The following is a 17,654-nucleotide window of genomic DNA, read 5'->3' as shown; positions in this document are numbered from 1 at the left end:
CCGAAGAGTGCTAGCAAACCTACCTCCCAGGATATTGGTGCCCTTCTGGTTCAGGTGCAACCCGTCCTGCTTGTATAGGTCCCACCTTCCCCAGAATGCAGTCCAATTGTCCAAATACCTGAAGCCCTCCCTCCTACACCATCTTTGCAGCCACGTGTTCAACTGCACTCTCTCCCTATTCCTTGCCTCACTGTCGCGTGGCACCGGCAACAACCCAGAGATGACGACTCTGTCTGTCCTAGGTTTTAGCTTCCAGCCTAACTCCCTGAGCTCTTGAATGACCTCTCCACCCCTCTTCCTACCTATGTCGTTGGTGCCAACGTGCACCACGACTTCTGGCTGCACACCCTTCCCCTTACGGATTCTGAAGACACGGTCCGAGACGTCTCGGACCTTGGCACCTGGGAGGCAACCAAACCATCTGAGAGTCTCGCCCATGTCCACAGAACCGCCTGTCCGTCCCTCTAACTAGAGAGTCTCCTACAACCAGCGCTCTCCTCCTCTCCCCCTTTCCCTTCTGAGTCTCAGAGCCAGACCTCGCGCCACAGACCCGGTCACTGCAGCTTACCCCTGCTAGGCCGTCCCCACCAACAGTATCCAAAGCGGTATACCTATTGTTGAGGGGAATGACCACAGGGGATCCCTGCACTGCCTGCTTCCTCCCCTTCCCACCTCTAACTGTTACCCAGCTACCTCTGTTCTCTGGCGTAGCTATGTCCCTGTCGCTTCTATCTATCACCCTCTCAGCCTCTCGAATAATCCTCGTTCTGTGAGGAGCAGGATCTGACTGCATTTCCTGCAGATGAAGTCGGCAGGAGTATCGGTGGTCACCCCTACCTCGAACATCCTGCAGGAGGAACATTCCACTGCCCGCACTGCCATTACTCTACACCTCGTCTCCGAAAACAAGAACATTGAGTAGCTTACCTGTGGACTTTAAAATTAGATTAGAGGAGGAGGATGGGAGGGAGGCCATGTAGGGCCTGGGGTCTAGAACACACCCACTCAAATATCAATCACTTACCTCGACCAGCTCTGCGCTCCAACCTCACTTCCGCCCAGCTCGCGCTGCTCTCTGCTGTGAAAAGACCATTGGCGTCAAGGTAAGTTATTTATATATCAATCACTTACCTTCCCGACCAGCTCTGCGCTCCAACCTCACTTCCGCGCAGCTCGTGCCGCTTTCTGCTGTGAAATACCATAGATAAGTTAATAATAGGTAAACAGCAGCAAATCAAAAACACAGGAACAGGCGAATGCTAGTAGTTTGAGAGTCCATTCAGTATTCTAACATTAGTAGGGTAGAAACTATTTTGAAACCGGCTGGTGCATGTGTTTAGGCTTCTGTATCTTCTCCCCAATGGTAGAGGTTGTAGAAAAACATTGCCAGGGTGGGATGGACCTTTGAGAATGCTGGCGGCCTTTCCTTGACAGCGGGCCTGTCAAGATGTATTCTATAGATGGGAGGTTGTTCTTTGTGATTGTCTGGGCCGAGTTCACCACTCTCTGTAACCGTGGGTAGGAGCAAGCATTGTCCACCTGTCGAGCCATTCCTTTGCAGGATCCATTTTTAAAATTTGAATTTAGTAAATTTGGAGAGAGGACACTGACTTTATGAGGCACCATCTCCCTTACTCACCTCCTGTTGCAGCCTGGAGAAAGTGAGGACTGCAGATGCTGGAGCTCAGAGTCGAGAGTGTGATGCTCGAAAAGCACAACAGACCAGGCAGCATCCGAGAAGCAGGAGAATTGACGTTTTGGGCATAAGCTCTTCATCAGGAATAAGTTTATGCCTGAAACATCGATTCTCTTACTCCTCGGATGCTACCTGGCCACCTTCTCGACTCCTGTTGCAGCCTGCTGTTGCTTTCAAGGTGGAAGGTCTCTAGCTGTCCATTTGGTCACTAATTTGCCATTAGTTGGGACTGTCAGATCTTGTGATATGGCTGCACTATTGATTGAGAGGCCCAGACTAGGGTTGAGATAATGAAACCGGAAAGTGCTGGAGAAACTCAGCATCTGCTGAGACAGAAAAACAGAGCTAATGTTTCCATCCCAGTCTGACTCTTCTTATAATCCTCTGGACAGAGAATGGGAGTTTATGCATTGTCCACTGTCTGTGTGGGTCACCTCTGGTTTCTTCCCACAATACAAGGATGTGCAGGTCAGGTGAATTGGCAATGCTAAATTGCCCATAGTGTTAGGTGCATTAGTAAGGGGTAAATATTGGGTAGAGGGATGGGTTACTCTTCAGAGCATCGGTGTGGACATGTTGAGCCAAATGGCCTGTTTCCATACTGTAGGGAATCTAATCCAAGACACTTGGTTTCAAATCCAACCAGGGCAGCTGTTGGAATTTCAATTCAATTAATCAATCTGGAATTGAAAACTAATCTCGGTGATGGTAACCATGAAATGATCATTGAGATATTTTCTAGTCAACTTATTCAGCAGTGTTATTGCACACCTCTGGAACTAGTGAGATTTGAAACCAGTCCTGAGGAGGTGATGTGTATTATGGGAACATTTTTTGAAACGATCACTTTTGTTATGAAAACCTGTCTGGTTCAGTAATCATTCTCATCAGGTTTGGCCCACATATGACTCCAGATCCATAGTAATGTGGTTGACATTTAAATAGTCATGGAGTCGTAGAGATGTACAACACGGAAACAGACCCTTTGATCCAATTTGTCCTTGCCGACCAAATATCCTAAATATATCTAGTCTCACTTGCCAGCACCCAGTCCAAATCCCTCTAAACTTATTTCATATACCCATCCAAAGGCCTTTTAAATGTTGTAATTATACCAGCCTCCACCACTTCCCCTGGCAGTTCATTCCATACACGTACCATCCTTTGCATGAAAATGTTGTCTCTTAGGTCCCGTTTAAATCTTTCCCCTCTCACCTTACACTTATGCACCTAGTTTGAAACTCCCCTACCCTGGGAAAAGACCTTGACCATTCACCCTATCCATACCCTTCATGATTTTATGAATTTATAAGGTAAATCTTTAACTTTCGATGCTCTAAGGAAAATAACCCCATGCTCTCTGAAATAGCTGATCAAGCTGATCAGTCCAAGGGAAATTAGAGATGGGCTGCAAATGGTGTTCTCATTCCATGAAAGAATAATGTTTCTTAAAAATTGAATGGGCCAGCGCTGTGGTGATTACAATGTGTGATTCTTCTTCCCTCACCATCTTCAAACTCGATGTACTGTAGCAGCTGGAAACGGTCCCAGCGTCTGGATCCTCACCCCCAGGAAATGTCCTGCCCCATTATTGTGTTAGTTTCTGTTTGTAAATGTTTCCATGCAACAATAAATCTGCCTGAGTTTACTTATTAATTTATATTCAACCCTGGTTGATAAGGCTGCATAATCTAGCAAACAACCATATTCATGTGTTTGCAAAAAGAAGAGAGAATTAGAATGTAACACTGGGTTAATAATTGGTCTTCTACATCTGTAACTTATATTTGAACTAGAAAATTGGAACTAATGGTTGTTTTTCCTGAGGTTGTAAGGCTCCAATCTGATTTGAGTTTGGGTCACGTCAGTACAAGCGATAGAGAATGATAGCATTAATGATCAAATGATGCTCTTTTATTAAAGGATTTACAACAAAGTTTTAATAAAGTTTTTTTTTAACTTTGTGAAGAGAGCAAAATATTGCTATTCTGAGCAGTATAAATATGTCACAGATATAACAGTGCAGAAGAGAAACAACTGATTGGAATAAGTCTAGAAAACACACAAGGGGCTTCTGTTTAAAGTTATTAACCAAGTAATTTTGGTTCTTGTTTCTAGATATCAATGAGTGCAGTTTCTCAGGTTTTCTCTGCCAGCACCGATGCATCAATGAGCCAGGAGATTACTTCTGTACCTGTCCTGAGGGCTACACTATGTACAATGACAACAGGAGTTGCCAAGGTAAAGACTGTCCAGGTTATTCTCAAAGTTTTTATCAAGGACCATATTTTCCTTGAAAGCCAATCCTAAGGAAGGAAGATAAACCTTGTGGATCTCTCACACGGGATTAATTAATTCCTATCATACAACTGTTTGTCACAGGATTAGAAGGAAACTAAGTGGGGATGGCTAATTTTATAGTTGGCTCTCCCAACAAGGAGTGTTGTAAGAAACATAGGTCATATATCTCTGTCACTTGGTAACAGAATCAGAACTATTTTAATATAGACTTGTCAGACAACCTTTCCTACCAATCCTTACCTTCCACTGCTCAGGTGAGTCACTTGTGCAAGGAAGCAGCAGAGGCTCATAGCTTGATGGAAGGCTTTGAAAGGTTCCCGGCAGATTCTGTGCATTACATTTCCTCCTAGAATTTTTAAATACTACACACCCTATGCTTTTACATCAAACAAAATTCCCTGAGGCTCAAAACATGAAGGGTTATTTATGGAACTTTTACGTTAGCACGCACTGAAGATGGTTTCCCCTGACGCTGCACATATCTAAGGTGCCCAGCACATTTGGAAAAGTGACGAGTTCTCTTGAAATATTCTTTGCACGTATCGGGGCTGACCCTTCGTCTGACCTGCCTCAACTTTGGAGATCGGGTGTGTGACCTCGTCAGTAGGGAAAGTGAGGTTCGAATTTGGCCGGCACGATGGAAGTGCATAAATCGGTTCGCAGGGCAGCTCCAGGGTCTGTGTAGAGAGAGTAGGGATGGCAACAAGACTGAGACACCAGTTTCATGGAGGTTGGATGATCAAAGGTGGTGGCCAGACGCCCTGAGCTGCTGGCCTGGCCAAAGAGCTGGCTGCTGGGCAACCTCACCACACAAGGAGTAAGAGGTGACAGGAGGAAAGACTGAGGGGTCCTCACAGGCAGGTATTTAGTTTATTTCCATGCCAAGGGTAGTCCTTCCCCAGCAGTTAAGTGGGAAATCCCTCTTCCAGTTGTGAAAGTGGGGCCATTGCTACCCCCAATTCCATGTAAGGGAACCTCTGAAACCAATGCTTCTCACTCCAGCTTATCACCAGGATACCACCTGACTCAGCTGGTGGGCTCCCCTTAGCCAGGGGGTGGTGTTCCAATGGTGGCAAAATGTCAGCAGCTTGGTATCACAATCATAATCAGAGGCTCATACATCATAAATAGGGCCCTTCAGCCCACTGAGTCTATGCTGACTTACCTACACTAGTCCCACTTTCCATCAGATTAGATTCCCTACAGTGTGGAAACAGGCCCTTCGGCCCACCAAGTTCACACCAACCCTCCCAGATCCATTTCCCTCTGACTAATGCATCTAGCATCATGGGCAATTTAGCATAGCCAATTCACCTGCCCTGCACATCTTTGGACTGTGGGGGGAAACCAGATCAAACCCATGCAGAGATGGGGAGAACATGCAAACTCCACACAGTTGTCTGAGGCTTGAATTGAACCTGGGACCCTGGTGCTATGAGGCAGCAGTGCTAACCACTGAGCCACCGTGCCATCACTTCTTCCATGGCCTTGCATGTGATGACATTTCAAGGGTTCATCCATTTACTTTTTTAATGTTGTGAGGTTACCCATTTCAACTACCCTCTCAGATGGTCCATTCCAGATTCCATCAACTGTGCAACTAACTGGGAAAAATTGAACCTCTGCCTTCCCATCATCTGGAAAACATTCAGCTGGAATCTGTTCAGTTTTACCGTCCCTCCTGCCTCTCAGTCTGTCTCTGAGAAAATCCTGCCTTGAGTCTTTTTATTAATAAAATGGGAGGCTGGTCAACTTACGTCGATCACCTTTACTTTCACATACTATGCAGAGACCATAGATTCATAGAGTCCATATAGTGCAGAAGACACCCTTCAGCCCATCGAGTCTGCACCAAAACGTGAGAAACACCTGACTTTCAACCTAATCCCATTTACTTGCACTTGGCCTGTAGCCTTGAATGCTATGATGTGCCAAGTGCCTCATTCGGGTATTTCTTAAAGCATGTGAGGCATTTCACCTCTGTCACCCTCGCAGACAATGCATTGCAGGCTGTCACCACCCTCTGGGTAAAAATATTTTTCCTCACATCTCCTGTTCACCTCCTTCCCTCACCTTAAACCCGTATTCCCTCTGACTGACCCTTCAGCTCAGAGGAACAATTGCTCCTTATCCTGGAGTTCTGTCTGTGCTCCATGTAATCTTGTACATATTAATTAGATCAGCCTTCAGTTTTCTCTGCGCCAATGAAAACAACCCAAGCCTATTCATCCTTTCCTCATAACTTAAATTTTCTGGCAAAATCCTGGTGAATCTCCTCTGCAGCCCCTCCAGTGTAATCACATCCTTCTTCTAATGTGGCGACCAGAACTGCATGCAGTACTCTCGCTGCAGTCTGAAAGTTTTATCCAACTCCACTTCCCTGCTCTTGTAATCAATGCCGCAAGTGATAAAGGCAGTTGTCCCATATGCCTTTTTCACCACCGTACTTAGATACTCTTCCATTTTCAGAGATCTATGGGCAAACATGCCAAGGTCCCTCTGTTCCACAGAATTTCCTGGTGTCATGCTGTTCATTGAATACTTTCTTGTCAAATTATTCCTTTCAAACTGTATCACCTCACACTTTTCAGAGTCAAATTCCATCTAGCACTTATCTGTCCATTTCACCATCCCGTTTGTATCTTCTTGTAACCCAAGACATTCACCCTCGACGTTAACCACTCAACCAATCTTTGTGTCATCTGTACACTTACTCACCCAACCCCTCTCACAGGCATCAATGTAATTTATATAAGTGATGAATAATAGGGGAGCCAGCACAATCCCTCTGGTACTCCACTAGACACTGGCTTCCAGTCATTAAAGCAGCCTTCTGCCATCACCCTCATCACCATCTTCCTTGGTTGGCATGGTATCTCAATCCAAAAGGCTTCAACTTGGGAAATGGCATGTGTATAGTTTGCATTTGCTTTCTGTCTATTTCATTTCAACATCATGGATAACAAATCCTTGAATCTCTCGACACTTGCATCCCACAGGAAGATTCCCACAGCAACAACCAGTGGGCAGTTAACATATGGGAAGACAAAACCAAGACTTGAGATTCTGGTGTCTCTGTTACTGCTCTATCTGTAAAATAAAATTCCTTTCTGTGCTCCCAGCCACAGAAAGGACTAAGTGAGCACAGCATGTGAACCCGATCCATTGTGCCCTGACCGATTTTTATAGTGCCAACACAGTGTTGAGATTTAAAGAGCCACCTATCCTGAAATTTTTATCAGTTCAACCTGTCTAGCATTGACCAAGAACCTCTAAAAAAATTAAAAGTTAACCCCAAGATGAAACTATGAGCCACGTAAGAGAAATATCCTTGGCAATGCTTTTTAAAAATTGTTTGATTTGTTAATTCTGAAGGTTTTGGAAATGGGTATGTGGGAACGAATGCCTGTTTGTGTGGGCCCAAATCATCCAACAGGATATAAGGAGAATTTGCTTTAGGATTGATTTGGGGAGATGGGACTGCAAGATGGACATGTCATGTGACCAATAGTTTGGTTAGCTCAGTTGGCTGGATGGCTAGTTTGCAATGTGGAGTAATGATAACAGCACAGGTTCAATTCCCACACTAGCTGAGGTTACCATGAAGATCCCACCTTCACAACCACATCTGAGTTATGGTGACCCATAGGTTAAACCACCACCAGCTGATGAGAGTTTGGGGCTATGGTGGTTTGATCTTTACCTTTAGTGGAAGTATAGGTATGGGACAACCAGATAGAAAGGTCATGTGTTGAAATGTCTAGGGATATATCCAGCCAGAGATGACAACATTACATCCCATGAATATTTACTGGGAGAGAGAATCACTGCACAGACCAGAGTTTGCACAATATGTATCTCAACATTTTTCTATTTGTTAGATATTAATGAGTGCGAGGCTGCAAATCACACATGTACAGAAGAGCAAAACTGCTACAACATTCCAGGAGGATACAGATGTCTGCAGTCAGTGAAATGTCAAGATCCTTACATACAGTTGAATGAAAAGTGAGTACTCTGATGGACAGCCCTTTTGGGAAGTTGCTTTTTAGCTCAAAATTGATGCCAACCCATGGAAAAAAATAGATTGAATGTGTTTATAGGGAGGTTATCATCTCATTATGGAAACTATCCATTGAATTGTTACTTCCCTGCTTGTGTTGCAGTCGTTGTATGTGTCATGGGGAGAACCCAGGCTGCACGGAACAGCCATTCACCATTTTGTATAAATACATGGACATTGTGTCAGGAAGAAACGTGCCCTCAGATATCTTCCAAATGCAGGCCACGACACGCTACCCAGGTGCCTACTACATCTTTCAGATCAAATCTGGGAACGAAGGCAGGGAGTTCTACATGAGGGTAAGACCTTGACGTCTGTGCTTGAGAATGCAAAGGAAAAAAAATGTATTACCCAACCTAAAAAGAAAAATGTGTTTTGAAAGTATTAACCTCGTAAATTGTTCCTAAAGTAAACATGACATGCTCGATTGAATTTTAGTTTGTATCAAAATATATATCATGTTGGCTTTATTATATGCTTTCATTCTTTCACATGTTATTTCTTTCTGTCTCTTGTAAGTCCAGTTAACACCTTCCACATTCTTCCTTTGATCTGCCAACATTCTTGACCTTATTATCTTTCAACCAAATCATTCACGTTCCACAATTTGCTGACAAATAGTTTGTTATTTTACTATGTGCTACATGTTTTCCTCCTAACTCAAGGGCTGATGTTGGTATTATTCTGGTATCAATGGTATTATCGCTAGACTAGTAATCCAGAAAACCAGGTCATGTTCTGGGGACTTGGGTTCGAATCCCATCACAGCAACTGGTGAAATTTGAACTCAATAAAAGCCACGAAATCTGGAATTAGGAGTCTAATGATGACCATGAAACCATTGTCAGAAAAACCCACCTGGTTCACTAATATCCTTTACAGAAGGAAACTGCTGTTGTTAGTCTGGTGATTCCAGATCTACGGCAATATGGTTAACTCTTAACTGCACCCTGGGTAATTAGGAGCAGGCAATAAATGCTGGCCTGACCAAATGATGCCTACATCTAGTTAATGAATTAAAAAGAAAACACCATCTAAGTCTCTATCAAGTCCAACTCTAATCAAGGCTGGATAATACTTCCATAGCTGGACTCATTTCTCCATCACATTTACATTCTTAGGGCTTAACTATATGTGAACCCACTGAGGCAATTTTGAAATCGTAGTGGGGGTGTGTTTAAAGAGATGGGGGGGCGTGCTAGGTGGCAGTCCCGGGGGGTGGGGACACTTGACGTCAGCCATCCCATCCCATAAGCATTTGAAGGTTTTAAATGGACAATTTATGCCCAATGAGTTTGCTAACCCTTGATGTTTATCTAGGGGTCTTCAGGAATAGATGACTACAACTCCCCCTAACAGAGGTGAGAGTAATCCAGGGAGAAAAGCAAAATGTGGGATTTTCTCAATTTCTCATGACCATTTGATTCAGGATGGTTTTGGAGAGGGGTGTAGTTAGGGAGGAAACAGTTAGAGGTAGGAACCTTCTTAATTAAAGAATAGCTGGAATACTCCCAATTAGTACTACACAAAATTACATCCAAATCTGTTGCTGTGAATAGTTAAAAATGAATAAGCTCATCAATTATGAAGGAAATAAACAGGATAGAGGAGGGAGGTTGCTTCCACTGTCAGGTGAAACTTGAACTAGGGAGCATAGTCTCAAAATAAGGGGGAGTAGATTTAGGACTGAGTTGAGGAGGAATTTCTTCTCTCAAAGGGTTGTGAATCTGTGGCATTCCCTGCCCTGTGGAGCAGTTGAGGCTACTTCATTAATGTTTTTAAGCAACAGTAAAAAGATGGATTTTTGAACAGTAAAGGAAGTAAGGGTTCTGGTGACTGGAAGAAAGTGGAGCTGAGTCCAGGAAAAGATTATGATTTTATTGAATGGTAAAGCAGGCTCGACAGGCCAAGTGGCCTACACTTGCTCCTAGTTCTTATGTAATAACGTATGAACCGAAGCATCATTAATTTGGCAATACCTGCATCAATCCCTGGCCATTTGCTAAAAATCAGCCTCTATGTATTTTAGCATGGATTTACTCCCTAACTGAGTCAAGGAGAACCAATATAAAACAGTCACTATAACCCCAACTTGATTGATTGCTGAAGCCCATGTTATAGAACCCTCCCTCTAAAACATGCACTTCCTCATTCTCCACACCACAAAACACAATAGAACATAGAACATTATAGTGCAGTACAGGTCCTTCGGCCTTTGATGTTGCGTCACCCTGTGAAACCAATCTGAAGCCCATCCAATCTACACTATTCCAATCACATCCATATGTTTATCCAATGACCATTTAAACGCCCTTACAGTGGCGATTTTACAACTGTTGCAGGCAATGCATTCCAAGCCCCTACTACTCTTTGTGTAAAGAAACTACCTCTGACACCTGTCCTATATCTATCACCCCTCAATTTAAAGCTATGCCCCCTCATGTTAGCCATCACCATCCAAGGAAAAAGTATTTCATTGTCCACCTGATCTCACTCTCTGATTATCTTATATATCTCAATTAAGTCACCTCTCAATTTTCTTCTCTCTTATGAAAACAGCCTTAAGTCCCTCAATCTTTCCGCGTAAGACTTTTCCTCCATACCAGGCAACACCCTTGTAAATCTCCTCTGAACCCTTTCCAAGGCTTCCACATCCTTCCTGTAATGCGGTGACCAGAACTGCATGCAATAGCAGCTGCACCAGATATTTGTACAGCTGCAGCATGACCTCAAGGTTCTGAAAGTCGATCCCTCTACTAATAAATGCTACCACACCATATGCCTTCTTAACAGCCCTATCAACCTGGGTGGCAACTTTGAGGGATCTATGTACATGGACACCGAGATCCCTCTGCTTATCTACACTGCCAAGAGTCTTACCATTCGCCCAGTTCTCTGCATTCCTGTTGCTCCTTCCAAAGTGAATCACCTCACACTAATCTCCATTAAACTTAATTTGCCACCTCTCAGCCCGGCTCTGCAGCTTATTTATGTCCCTTTTAAACCTACAACATCTTTCGGCACGATCCACAACTGTGGCGACCTTAGTGTTGTCCACAAATTTACGAACCCATCCTTCTATGCCCTCATCCAGGTCGTTTATAAAAATGACAAACAGCAGTGGACTCAAAACAAATCCTTGTGGTGCACCACTAGTAACTGAACTCCAAGATGAACATTTCCCATCAACCACCACCTTCTGTCTTCTTTCATCTAGCTAACTTGTGATAGTGAAGACAAATGCTCCTGGAGGCATTTATTACATAAAGGTTACATAAAGGTGAACTTTGAAACCTATCACATGATGGAAATAATGCCTTGAAAGGAAGAATTGCCAAGGACATGGTTTTCGTGGGCGGCACGGTGGCACAGTGGTTAGCACTGCTGCCTCACAGCGCCTGAGACCCGGGTTCAATTCCCGCCTCAGGCGACTGACTGTGTGGAGTTTGCACGTTCTCCCCACGTCTGCGTGGGTGTGCTCCGGTTTCCTCCCACAGTCCAAAGATGTGCAGGTTATGTGAATTGGCCATGCTAAATTGCCCGTAGTGTTAGGTAAGGGGTAAATGTAGGGGTATGGGTGGGTTACGCTTCGGCGGGTTGGTGTGGACTTGTTGGGCCGAAGGGCCTGTTTCCACACTGTAATGTAATCTAATTGGAACTTCTTAAATAATAAGGTTTTCTTTTTACTTCTTTCCAATCCAACAGCAAACAGGGCCCGTCAGTGCCACCTTGGTGATGACCCGCCCAGTCAGCGGACCAAGGGAAATTGTACTGGATCTCGAAATGGTCACTGTGAATACTGTCATCAACTTCCGAGGGAGCTCAGTGATCAGGCTGACTATCTTTGTATCTGAATATACATTTTAAACCCCTGATTTTCCGGGGGTCGCTGGGGTCCAACATTTGATCGGTTATTCAGCTATGTTTGTTTTAGTGAGTGAATGATTCATTTATGTCGTTGTGACAGAAGGATGCTTTTTGTAATGCATTTCAACTGTGTAGACTCTTAATTCTGTTTGTTTTTTCTTCCTGGCATGGACAGAGATATTCGTATAACAGCCCATAAACAAAGATGAAAAGCCTTGAAGCTACAATATATTCATTAAGGCTTTGAGAGTTCTTAGTATTTGTTTTGAAACAGTATATTCAGGAAGAGTGACTGTATGTGAAGAGTTGGGGGAAACAGCAAGAGTAGATATTTTCCATTCAGGAAATGAGTGAGGCTGGCAAGACCACATCAAGCTTGAAACTCAGAAAAGGTAGTGGTAAACCTTTTCTTTGAACTTCTGAAACTCTTGGTAAAAGTACAATCCTGATGTTGTCAGGTGGGAAATTGGAGGATTTTGACACAACAGCATTGAAATAATGGTAACTAATAGAGTCATAGAGATGTACAGCATGGAAACAGACCCTTCGGTCCAACCCATCCATGCCGACCAGATATCCCAACCCAATCTAGTCCCAGAACAGCTATACTAGATCAGTACCTGGAATGAGTGGATTGCCTTATGAGAAAAGGCGAGATACACTAGTATGTATCCTCTGGAGTTCAGAAGAGTCAGAAGTAACTTAATCAAAATATAAAAGATCCTGAGGGTACTTGGTTGGGTGGATGTTGAAAGGATGTTTCCTCTTGTAGGAGAATCTCGAACTATGGTTCATATTTTAAAAATAAGGGGGTCGTCCATTTAAGACATGATGAAACATTCCCTTCTCTCATTTGATTTCTCAAATGGTGCAGAATCTTTAAACATTTTTTGGGAAAGGGTAGTGGACTCTTGATGACCCAGAAGGTGAAACATTATTGGGGGTATGCAGAAAAGTAGAATCAAGGTTAAAATCAGATCTTATTGAATGGTGAAGCAGGTCGAAGGGCCGAGTGGCTTCCTCTTGTTCCTTGTTTGTATGCATTCAACACTGTGTGATTTAAGGGGGAGTTTCAAGTGATGGTAATCCCATTAGATTGGCATTTTCTCACCTTTGATTAGTTGATAACACATTTCCTTGTAGGGATGAATTCAGGACTCTGGAGTGAGAGGAAAAGAAGGATAATTACTATAATTTGTGAAAGCATACTCCCTGAATTGTCTCTCCTCTTAACATCCCATAATCGTGCTTGCTCCTGTAGTATAATCTACAAAATGTTGACTTCGGTCACAGCCAGGGGCTGTTTTGACAAATGGTATGCTTTCATTATATATTTAAACAATTGTGCTTCCTAAAACTGTACATTGCAATGTTTTTTACATTCTTAGAGTCATAGTCATAGAGTCATACAGCACAGACCTTTTGGTTCAACCAGTCCATGCTGAACATAATCCAAAACTAACCTAATCCCACCTGCCTGCACTGGGCCCATATCCCTCCAAACCTTTCCAATTCATATACTTATCCAAATGTCTTTCAAGCATTGTAATTGTACCCATATCAATGACTTCCTCAGGAAGTTCATTCCACATGCAAACCACCCTCTGTATATAAAAAAAATTGCCTCTCATGTCTTTTTAAAAATCTTTAGACATCCTCTCATCTTAAAAATGTGCCCACTAGTCTTGAAATCCCCCATCCTAGGGAAAGGACAACTGCCATTACCTCTATCTATACACCTTATTATTTTATAAACTTTTATAACCTCCTTCAGTCCGGTGAAAAATAGTCCCACTGGGGTGCTATAATGCCATTTTCGTCTTAACAAAAAATCTTTACTTATTATTATGAACTCATAATTGGCTTATGACCCTTTGCAAAATTAGCATTGGGGCAGATGAGGTGCTTTTTAAAATTTGTTCAGCAAGATCTAGAATAAACTAACCAAAAGAGTGGTGAAAGCAGATTCAATAGTAAATATCAAGGGCATTAAATAAATGCATAAAATGAAACCCCTTACAGATGGTGGGCAAAGAGCAGAGGTGCAAATTTAGTTAAATAGCTTTCAAAGAACCAGAACAAAAGATCCTTCTTCTGTGTTGCAATAATTTATGACACGAACACCGGAAAAGAAATATTGAAAATCAGTGTCCACTAATAGAGCTGTTGGATAATATTACGTTCCATGTGATAGCACTGCAGCTAATTTCATTGGAATATGATAGTTCTATTTAATAGGCGTTGAATGGAAATGTATCAGGTACATTACCACACCAGGGAAACAGTATTTTTCAATTATAATGTATCCACTTGTTTCACAAAACAACATCTATTGTCTTTAAGCAACTAGACTATCTTTCTTCGAAACAACAGTATCTATTTTAGTCACTCAGAATAAGAACCACCCTTCAAGAAGATTCCTATTTATCCCTCTGGGAACCAACTCCATAAATATCTGAGAAGTGATTCACAGAAAACTTACAGGCAAATAGCTGTCTATTTGTGTATTGTTCCAGGGGCATTAAAAGTGATCTAATTTCTAAAGTAATTAATAGAGAAGTATAGTCATTGGACTATGTGTGTCTAAGATTAATTAAATCAATCCCTCCCTGGGGATATCGATTTAGGTCAGCTAACACCATAAAACTGTACATATGTTGTTAATAAAAAGATACTTGGGAAGGAGATAGAGTCTGCTGTCCCTTCAACAAGCTATCAAAATCCATGGCAAGCCATTCTTCACCCACGGGGTTCTGGATCTGTGGAATTTCCTGATCAGTGAAGCAGTTGAAGCTATCTCATTGAATGTTTTTAAGACAAAGACAGATTTTTGAACAGTAAAGGAATCAAGAGTTCTCAGATGATGGTATAAATGTTCAAGATTCATCGTTATGGCTTATACCCTTTTAACACTGACCTAAACACTTATCTGTTGCTTTAAGGACCACTCCAGGGTTGTGGAACCTGAGGTGATAAAGATTCTGATGTTGGATCCACGCACTCTCCAATAGGTAGTGTTTGAATGGGTGTGTGGGTGGGATGTTCAGTTTTCACACTGTTTCCATCTACTGTTTATGCATAACTCCATCACCCAGATCTGTGGGAGATACTCGAAAGGGTTGGCACCTTTGCAGCAGCAGCTTCTCAAATTTGGGCAGTTTTAGCAAGACGTTTTTACAAGTTGGTGGGGATGTTGGTTTTTTCAGGAAGGCTTTGTGGGAGGCTTTCCTCTGGCCTCTGGTAACTGTGATGAAGCTCAGAGGACAGATCTTGTTTTGCCAAACAGACAATGTTCAAGCATATGGACAATGTAGCAGCTGATGGAACCAGCACCTTGATGGACTGAGAGAGAACAGTGGTGTTGGAGCATCTATCATACCGCTGAATCTTTCTGGTGCTATTTCTCTCGGGATTTGAGGTGTCTGCTATACACTTTCATGTCTGTGATGCATACAGGGGGTGTGGGGTGGTGGGGGGAGTAGGTAACACTGATGCCCTGCAGATCATGATCCTGGTGCTGGGACTGAGATCTGAGTTCAATGCTTTATTCCTCAGGTGGCCAATGTTGGTGCTGGTCTACTGAAGATGATGTTGAGTTTTATCCTTGATATCTGCCCTTGCTCAGAGGAGATAGCCTAGGTGTGAGAATTGATCCATATTGTTCATTGAACATAAGAATATAAGGAGTGGGACTAGCCATCTGGCCTGTTGAGCCTGCTCCACCATTCAGTAAGGTCAGGGCTCAACTTCACTTATCCACTGCTCACCAGAACTCTTGATTCCTTTACTGTTCAAAAATCTGTCTTTGTCTTAAAAACATTCAATGAATAGCTTCAACTGCTTCACTGATCAGGAAATTCCACAGATCCAGAACCCCGTGGGTGAAGAATGGCTTGCCATGGATTTTGATAGCTTGTTGTAGGGACAGCAGTGTTGTGTGATGGTGGTAGACTGGTAGAGGAAACTGTTGGTTTCTGGATGTTTATCCTCAAGCCCATTCTCCCATGCACCTGTATGTACAGTGACAGTGGTTTTGGAGCCAGACCTATGAATGTGCGCACAGGCAAGCACTGTCTAATCGGTTGGGTTAATCTTGGTTCTAGACTGGAGGTGTTCTGTAGATTCACTGCACACCAGCATGGAGCTTAATGGAGATAGATGGAGTGTTTATCCTGAAGAAGATGGAAATAGTGTTGGTGCAATGGCACAGCCTTGCTTGATTCCAATTTGCACTCTATTGGGTCTGTGCTGGATCTGTTTGGTGACACTCACCACTTGTACATCATTGTGCAGCAGGCAGAGGATGTTAAGGAACTTCTGTGGGCAGTCAAATGTAAGGAAGATTATTTATAATTCCTCTTGGATGTTGAAGTGAATTGCGTTAATCCTCTGGGTCATCCAGATTCCTTTCTGAATCCTGTTGTCAAACACTGCTTTATCTAAGGCCCTTCTTATAGATACTGGGTTTATAAAAACCAGCCCCAGATAAACTGTGCTCATAGTGGCTGTAAAGCTTGTTCAATTTTGAATGGCATCAGTCCGTGACTGGACAGATGAAAAGAGATCAATTGGTATCCTTACCACAGGAGCTGAATAGGAATCTGACTCTACCCAGTGGAATGAACATTTTCTCTTGTCTTTTTGCTAATTATAAGTGCCTTATGTGATTGAAATTTGGGGTGAGAGTGGAGTTCACAGCAAAATTAAAAACTGTCATCTTACTTCACATGTTTCTTCCTTCTCAGTCATTATTCAAAAAAGATGACAATGTTCATCACCTGGGGTAATTGGTCAGGATCAAGTGGGTATGGGAGATTACCGCTAATGCCACTCTCTGCCTGGAGAGCGCTGCTGTAAATAAGACAGGATATCACAAATAATTGTGCTTTAGACAGCTTGCTGCCTTGGGATTTTCTCTCCTTGCATTTTTCCTCTGTCTCTTTGACGTGTCCTATCTTTTGAAGGTAATGGATTCAGTTTTTCTTTAGTTGTGCAAAGAACCTTCTCCCAGCGTTTCCTTTAACTGCCATGGGAGTGTACCTCAACCTTGAGCTCTCCAGACAGAATTCACTCTCATATCGTGTGCCAGGCAAGCTGGCTTAAAGACCAGGCCAACTCAGTTATGACTGTTTCAATATGGTGTGTGGCAAGCCAGTCTGGGTCAGCATCTTGTGTCTGGTATTTTGTCCTGCCATCTGATTGTCAGAATCTTACAAAGGCAGTTCAATTTAAGCTTCCTGGCATGATGCCAGTACGGTCCAAAGTCTCACATGTGTAGAACAGAGTGGACAGGGCTTTTGCTCTAGAGACTTTCCATTTAGACAGACATTTTTCATTCCTGAACTAATAGCCAAGAGTTACACTTGCTTTGGCAATTCTGGCCACCACTCATTGTCAATATATCTATTGTCAATGGATCAAAAGAGTGTGCAGTGGTGATAAGTAAACACTAATACCTCTCATAGGCTCTAGCCATAGTTTGGGGCCTTGCTTTCCTGGAACAGACATTACTTCAGTATGCTTTGCACTGATCATGAAGCCAAAATTGTGGCACATATTGAAAAACATGTCAATGCAACATTGCATGGCAATCTGTGAACCGGGACCTAGTCCATAGTCATTGGCAAACAAGAAATTAATTATGTCTTTGTTCTTTCCCTGGAATCATCTTAAATTAAGCTACCTCATATCTACACGATATCCAATTTTGATTCCAGGATTCCCATC

At 42.9% G+C, this 17,654-nt stretch overlaps 1 protein-coding gene across 1 annotated transcript in view; it reads left to right on the top strand.

The window, feature by feature from the left end:
- Positions 1–13,385, top strand: part of fbln5 (fibulin 5) — a 91,089-nt gene extending 77,704 nt beyond the window's left edge. The window contains exons 8-11 of the mRNA XM_043698461.1: positions 3,815–3,937; positions 7,879–8,005; positions 8,164–8,359; positions 11,766–13,385. Coding sequence (XP_043554396.1) covers positions 3,815–3,937; positions 7,879–8,005; positions 8,164–8,359; positions 11,766–11,927 — 608 coding nt within the window. The 3' untranslated portion in view covers positions 11,928–13,385. The remainder of the gene's footprint in view (positions 1–3,814; positions 3,938–7,878; positions 8,006–8,163; positions 8,360–11,765) is intronic.
- The last annotated feature ends 4,269 nt before the right edge of the window (positions 13,386–17,654 follow it).

The sequence above is a fragment of the Chiloscyllium plagiosum genome, chromosome 10 (assembly GCF_004010195.1).
Source record: "Chiloscyllium plagiosum isolate BGI_BamShark_2017 chromosome 10, ASM401019v2, whole genome shotgun sequence".
Lineage (NCBI taxonomy): Eukaryota > Metazoa > Chordata > Chondrichthyes > Orectolobiformes > Hemiscylliidae > Chiloscyllium > Chiloscyllium plagiosum.
Note: the sequence above shows the minus strand (reverse complement) of the source record. Positions and strands in the feature narration are given on the sequence as shown.